The 7,930-nt window shown below is 39.4% G+C and overlaps 1 protein-coding gene across 1 annotated transcript in view; it reads right to left on the bottom strand.

Annotated features, from left to right (window-relative positions):
* Positions 1 to 2,658: 2,658 nt before the first annotated feature.
* The window catches only part of Slc26a8 (solute carrier family 26 member 8), a 67,468-nt gene continuing 62,196 nt past the window's right edge, over positions 2,659 to 7,930 (bottom strand). Inside the window, exon 20 of the mRNA XM_027943556.2 lies at positions 2,659 to 3,141. Within this exon, the coding sequence (XP_027799357.2) occupies positions 2,659 to 3,141 (483 nt within the window). The remainder of the gene's footprint in view (positions 3,142 to 7,930) is intronic.

Here is a 7,930-nt window from a genome sequence, read left to right as displayed (position 1 = left end):
TATCTGATTGCTTTGGGAGGGGTTGGATACTATGGGTTTATACCAGGATATTTTTTAAAGATAGACTGTACCCCAAGATCTGATTGGTCTTTCTGAAGTCATGCATCAAAGTCAAGATTTAGCCATGTTGCCATATTGCCAAATGTTCCTTTCTGTTGTAGCAGAAAGGAACACAGTGCAGATTCTACCACTTATTGCCCAAGTGTTTAAAGACTTTCCTCTAATGGAAACAAAGGACCAGAGGGAAACTGGAGTAAGAAGATTGTAGCGCACAGAAAATGGGTTCTCCATGCACTTTGTAGTCTCCTGTCATAAATATTAAATGTTGCCTTGGTTTTGACAGATCTGTTCCTGACCCTGTTACCTTGACAACTTGTTTGTGATTTGACTCAGTTTCTAGTTGAGCCCTTTGTGCCATGGTCATTACACACAGGTTCCATATGGCTTTGTCCCCTGGTTCTCAACTTCTGTTCAGTCACCACTCTTGGCTCCCCATTTGGTTTCCTTCTTAGAGCCATTGGAATTTGCTATAAACCTAACTCCTCTTCATCCTTCAGATCCCAGGTCTTATGTTATTGCCATGGGAAGAACTTCCTTGACACCCAAGGCTAGCTCAGGTCCCCCTAATGTATGCCCTCAGAGTTTTCTGTATTTTACCTTCAAGGTATTTAATCACAATTTAAAAAAAAATTTTTTTTAGTTGTAGTTGGACACAACACCTTTATTTCACTTATTTATTTTTATGTGGTGCTGAGGATTGAAGCCAGGGTCTCACAGGTGAGATTCAAGCACTCTACCACTGAGCCACAACTCCAGCCCCTACAATTATTTTTATTGTATGTTCTCTTCATCCTGTATCTTCAGCACCTAGGATAATACCTGGAACAGAGTAGGAGTTCATTATATTAAGCAAACACGAAAAAAGGATGCTTTTGTGACTTGGACTCTGCTATAGTTTGGGTGTGGTTTGTCCCCTATGGGTTCATGTGTTGGAAGCCTGGACCTAGAGTAGAAGTGTTGGGAGATGGTGAGGAACCTTTAAGAACAGAGTCTCACGGGATGACCTAAAATCACTGGGGGAGCTGCCCTTAGAAGGGATAAGGTAGCTCTCTTGGACTCCTGAACTCTCAAGAGTGAGTTGTTGTAAGAGTAAGCACAATCCCTGAATTGCTCCTTGGTTTCCCTTTTGGAGATGTGATTTCTTCCTCCCACACACACTTCCACCCTTGTTATACTATCCGTGGTTAGGTCTTCTCCAGATGCCAAACTAATGAGACCCATTGATCTTGACTTTGAACCTCCAGAACCTGTGAGCTAAATAAAACTTCTTTTTATATAAAGTCAGCCTGCCTCAGGTATTTTACAGCAATGCAAAATTATCTGTGTTCCCACCTCTTTTTTTGTATATATGAGATCATATTGTATAGGACCTGAGCTAGTTACAAAACTTCTGAATCTTAGTTTGTGTGTGTGTAAAGTTGGGAGAATATTGTTTTATCTAACCCATAGTTTGAGATGCTATGCATGTAGCAGAAGCTTAGCAAAGTTTTCATAGAGTGAGTAGCATATGCTATCTCTTGTAATGACAAATCTATATTTTAACAGAGATTTATTTCATTTAACAAAAAAAGAAAAATTGAGTACCCAAGCAGAAAGAGTTATGTTTATTGAGTTGGAAATAAAATTCAACATTTTATATACCTTTGCCTGCCGAGGTGTCTATATTTTTCTTCTGGGCTTAATTGAATTGAAAACTAGACATTTTTTTCGTGGGGAAGGGGGAAATTATTTGAATGAATTTGAACAAAACTAGTATTGATTGTCTTCTCCTGCTCCTAGGAGGTTTGTGTCTGTCTAGTCTACCAAGAATACCAATTCCATGTAGCTTAAAAAACTATAGCTTTAAAAACTGCAAGAAAGCAGAAGCGGTGAAGGCATGTGAATCTGAAGACCAAAGAGAGCTACCCAACGCTAACATTCTCCCCGAGTGGTACAGCTGATTAGCCATAGGAAACCAGTGTCAGGATAAAACGTTGACCACTGGGAGTGACAGCAAAAGTGCTTTCTGCTTAGCTGGTCTCTGTGCTACAAGTCTCACAGGCTGGCTTACCTTTGGCCTGCTTACCCTTTCTATTTTCCCCAATTAGTACAGTCTAGATATCTTACATACAAAATAGAAATGTTATCCATGTTTTCTTTTAACATGTTCACTCCCTTCTGGAATCCCTCCCCACTTGACATTTCCTCAGGGATACAAAATACAGAGAAGGGAGAAGGTGCTGGAAGGATCCAAACTTAATTAGAGTTATATATTTTATTTGAGCCTCATCTCTTTGGAGATGGGGAAACAGAAATGAGAGAAGTCAGTCAGAAGTAGTCTGGCGTGAAGCCCAGAGATGTAGGGTGCTTGAAGAAGGAAACCCTTTCCTGGGATATCTGCTGAAGGTGAGTCTGGACGGGGAAGGTAGAGAGCATCATTGGCATTTGGTAATGTGGCCTGGGAGTGTAATCCCAGTGCCCAGTGAGGAGACAGTAGGTGGAGGAGTCAAAAAGCCAAGTACTGCTAGTATGTACCAAGTCTAGGCTTCCTAACCAAGTGGCCCCTTTTGGGTGGGAAAGATTTGCCTGTTTTCTGACCCCTTATTTCCAGTTCACCTCCTAGGGGGACTCATCGTCATAGGCATTGGGTGAGTATGAATCCATATGTTGCCCTCTCCTCTCCACTGACGGTGTCTGAGGCCGAGACTGAGACTGGGTTTGGGTAGCCTCAGAGTAAGATTGCCTCTGCTGCCGCTGAGGGTACGTGTAAGCCCTTGACCTGGATTTGGGCTGGGGCACCCTCTCCACCTCCAGCTCCATCTCGGGATCAGTCTCTATCTCCGTCTCTGGTGGGGTCTTGGGATCCACATCACTCTGGGCTTCCAGCTCCAGCTCGGACTCAGGCTCAGTTTCTGGGTACATCTCAGATGGAAGGTCCAGGTACGAATCCAGCCCTGCATCTCGTTCTGACCCCAGCATGGGCTCCATTTCCAAATCAAACTCTGACTCCTCTTCTACTGGCGCCTGGCCCTTGGCAAATGTTGGACTTGGATTTTTGTGGCTCTCTGGAAAGTTACTACTTTTGTGTCTTGGAATGTCATTCTGAAATATACACAATTAGATGGGGTAAAATTTCCAATTAAAGTTTAACTTTCAAGCAGTCAAAGAATATCAAAATATAATAGGACTTAAGATATCAGAAGACCACATGTTCCTGGCAAAGTAGAAAATATTTCTTGTCTAAATCTGCTTTTTATCTTCTTTGCACTCCTCAGTTTCTCAGTCACTCACTATTCTTCAGGCTCAATCAATCCCTACCTTCAGATCTCTGGCTTTTCTAGCCAGACTGGATGATGTGATCAACCATTTAAACAGCAATGGTCTTCACAGCATTCCGAAACACCTTGTGTTCTTGATCTTACTTACCTTGCCATCCATGTTGAAACTCTTGACAGGGCACGTAAGGCTATTTGCACCTGGCCTCTTGCCATCTTCTTCAGCATTATCTCCACCTGTGGTACCCACCCTTTGCTCTAGCCATACAGCTACCCGGAGTTGCCTGACTACTGCTTACCTTTGCTCACACTGCTCCTCTTTCCTGCCTTGACCTTCTCCATCTTGTCCACATATACTTATTTATCATTCCAGATTCAGATCAAAGGATCCCAGCTTCCTCTGTGTTCCACTATACTTCACCCACACTTCTATCACTGTACCAGTAATATATTCCCTTATTTACAAACCTACCCCTTCCTAGGCTCTAAGTTCCTTGCAGTGCCTGGTTCTTGATATTCCCAGTGCCAAGCACTGAATCTGTCCCATAGCAGGTGCCTGCAAGAGTTGGTGAATCATCCCTGCAGCAATGTCTTGTGAAATTTACCACTTTCACCCTTCCCAAAGATTTGCTTATTTTCACCAAGGGTCATGTCTACTTTTCCTTCTTCCTTCCTGGTTTGCTTCTCTATGCTGTTTTCTCTATTTCTGCTGGATTCACCCCGACCCCCATACTGGGGATTGAACTCCAGGCCCGGCACATGCTAGGGAAGCAAGTCACCACTAAGCCACATCTTCAGCTTTTTCTTTTCTTTCCCTTCCTTCCTTCCTTCCTTCCTTCCTTCCTTTCTTTCTTTTTTTTAAATTTATTTTTGAGACAGGGCTCAAGAAGTTGCTGAGACTGCCCTTGAACTTGCAGTCCTCTTGCCTCAAGCCTCCTGAGTAGCTGTGCCACCATGCTCAACTCTGAAGGAGTTTGAAATGGTGGCATGTTCCAAGTCTTGATCCTGGGACCCTTCTCTTCTTGCACTCTCTCCCATGGGTAATTTTATTTAGGCCCATAATTTTCATTACCATCTATATGCCAGTGACTCTTTGATTGTAACCATTCCCCTAATCAGCAGGTTCTATACCTACTTCCATTCTTTTTTTTTTTTGGTACCAGGGTTGAACTCAATGGTGCTCAACCACTGAGCCACATCCCCAGCCCTTTTTGTATTTTATTTAGAGACAGGGTCTCACTGAGTTGCTTAGGTCCTTGATTTTGCCGAGGCTGGCTTTGAACTCACTCCTCTTGAGCTGCTGGGATTACAGGCATGCGCCACCATGCCTGGCCCTACTTCTATTCTTGACATCCCCATTTAGATGTTTAGTAGGCATCTCAAATTTAATACAAATAAAATATTTGTATTAAATTTTAATAAATTTTAATCTGGCTCCTTTTCTAGTCTTTCCTGTCTTAAATGCCAGAAACAAACTGATATATTCAATACGAACTCTTAATATAAGTCCTGAAAAGAATGTTAATAAATTAGAAAAATACTTAAAAAAAAAACACAGTCAACAATGCCCATCATAAGCCACAGTTACCACTAGCTTTCATACAGGCTCACAAGAGGCTTTCTCATCAACTCCAGGAATAGGACAAGACTCAGTGCTATTGTTTAAATTATTTTGAGAGATCTAACTTATGTAATAACATGTAATAATGAAATAAGAATTCTAACAGGGAATGAGAGATTGGTGTTATTTTTAGTACACATTTTATATATAAAATAACCCAAACAAGAGAGGCATGGTGTGGTAGTACACACCTATAATCCCAGCAGCTCAAGAGGCTGAGGCAGGAGAATCCTGAGTTCAAGGTCAGCCTCAGCAATTTAGGGAAGCTCTAAGCAACTCAGCAAGACCCTATCTCTAAATAAAATATTAAAGGGGACTGTGAATGTGGCTTAGTGGTTAAGCACCCCTGGGTTCAATCCCTGGTACCAAAAAACAAACAAACAAAAAACCCAAAGAATTAACAATGAAATCTCTTAGGCCAAATAATTTTATAAAAAATCAAAGAGTTGGCCTGAAGATGTGACTCAGTGGTAGAGTACTTGCCTAACATAAGCAAGGCCCTGAGTTCCATCCCTAGCATTTCACTCCCAACCCGAAAAAAATCACTGAGTTTCTTATATCCTAGAAATTGCCAGTTGAACCATTTAATAGAAGAGAGAATTTATTTTATTGTTGTTGCTTTTAGTTTGAGACGAGATCTTGCTATGCTCCCCAGGCTGGTTTAAAATCCATGGACTCAAGAGATCCTTCCTTCTCAGCCTCTTGAGTAGCTGGGACTATAGGTGTATACGATCATGTGTGGCCTAAGACAATTTATTTTAAAAAGCAATACATGTTATTACATATAAAGTAATAATGAGGATTTGTCTACATGAAGCAAGTTGTAAAATATTTTTATGAATGCAACATTTAAAAATATTGGATAATTGTATACAGTTCATGTTCCTGGATAGGAAGAACAGATAATGTAAAGATATAAATTCTCAGATTATTTCATATCATTAATGTTATTCTAAAGAAAATTCCAACAGATTTTTTTGTTGTTTGTTTAGTTTTGTTTGTTTGCATTTTGAGAGTACAGAGTAGAAACTGATAAAGATTCAAAAGTTGGTTTGAAAGAATAAATTCGTGATTATGAGTTAGAGAAAAAATTTTTTGTTAGAAAATTTTGAAACAATGCTGATGACACAGGACTCTGTGTGTGTGTGTGTGTGTGTGTGTGTTTTCTAGGGATTGAACCCAGAGGCCTTCCACCACTGAGCTACACACAAACCCTTTTTCTTATTTTTATTTATTTATTTTTAGTTGTAGATGGACACAATACCTTTGTTTTTATTTATTTGTTTTTATGTGGTGCTGAGGATTGAACCCAGAGCCTTGCACGTGCTAGGCGAGCACTGTATTGCTGAGCCGCAACCCCAGTCTAAACCCTTTTTCTTAATTTTTATTTTGAGGGTCTTGGTAAATTATTGCTCTAAATTATTGCCATGCTAAATTATGGGCTGACTTCAAACTTGCCATCTTCCTGCTTTAGCCTCCTGAGTCACTGGGATCACAGGCATAAGTCACCATGCCTGTCAACACAGGACTTCTTAAGTCAATGTTAAAATGTGTTATCAAATTGTAGTAATCAAAATATTATGATACCAGAATTATGAAGAACAATGAAACCAAAAACCAGGAAAGAAATAGGTTTTAGGTTTTTTTTGTTGTTGTTGTTGTTGTTGTTGTTTGTTTTTAGTTGTAGTTAGACACAATACCTTTATTTTATTTATTTATTTGTATGTGGTGCTGAGGATCAAAACCAGCGCCTCACACATGTGAGGCAAGGGCTCTATTGCTGAGCCACAATCCCAGCTCCTAGGTTTTAGTTTTTGTAAGTAAATCATACTTAATGTAAATAGCATCTGATATCAGTGAGGCAAAAAAGGCTTATTCAAGAGATGGTTGGATGGTACTATGGTTTGCATGTATGTCCTCCAAAATTCATGTTGAAACTTAATACCCAAAGTGGTGGTATTAAGAGGTGGGGCCTTTTGGAAAGTGACTAATTCCTCCTAAAGGGGCAGAAGGGAATTTCTACATGTGAGGAGGATGCCAATGATGGAACAAGCCCTCACCAGACACCAAACTTTCTGGGACCTTGATCTTTGATGTTTCAAAAAAATATATTGTTATTTATAAATTACCCAGTCTCTGGGATTTTGTTCTAAGAGCACAAATGGACTGAGACAGATGGTAGAGCTCAAAATAGTTAGCTATATAGATTTTTTAAAATGGTTATCTTTAACATTATGTACTGAAATACATTCTAGATAGATTAAAGAGTCATAACATATGAAAAATGAAATCATAAAATGTAGGAGAAAATGTTATTTTGTATGTGGGAATAACTTCATAAGCAAAAATAAGTGGAAAATAAAAAGAAAGATTAATAGATGTCACGATATAATATATAATATATAAAAAAAGTCAAGAGAATCATGATTATAAATAAAAAACAAAAATAGAGAAACATCCATTTAAAGTAAAAGCAGATTATATAACTCAGACCAACCCTCCCCATGTGGACAATTAGGTAGAATTAAAAAAAAAAAAAACTCTGCTTGAGGGTACCATAATGCTAACAAGATTAAAAGGAATTATCAGGCCAAGAATGGGAAGAATTGAAAACCTAGGGAGATGAATCTAGCATTTGGGGCCACTTTTGTCATGAAAGTATTTCATGATCTAGAAGTATCACATGAAGCAGTACTTTTGATATTTTTAGGGGCTCAGAGTTGCAAAAATTACATTCCATAGTCTGCTAGGGAGGGGTTATGGCAGACTTTCTCACAAACTATAACTGGCCTTTGGGTCATCAGAATGATAAAGAAAACCTCAAGTCCTGATATCAGATCAAAGTAATTCTAGATTGCTAGAACCTCCAGTATCTGGCAAAAAAAATCCATTTATTTCTGGAAGAGAAATATCCTCCTAGGCCACACATTATTTCTATAAACATTTTCCAAATACAATGTCTGGCACACAAGATTACCAGGCACATTAGATTTTG

The sequence above is a fragment of the Marmota flaviventris genome, chromosome 6 (assembly GCF_047511675.1).
Source record: "Marmota flaviventris isolate mMarFla1 chromosome 6, mMarFla1.hap1, whole genome shotgun sequence".
In the NCBI taxonomy this organism is placed as follows: domain Eukaryota; kingdom Metazoa; phylum Chordata; class Mammalia; order Rodentia; family Sciuridae; genus Marmota; species Marmota flaviventris.
The sequence above is the reverse complement of the archived record's forward strand: the minus strand, read 5'-3'. Positions and strand labels throughout refer to the sequence as shown.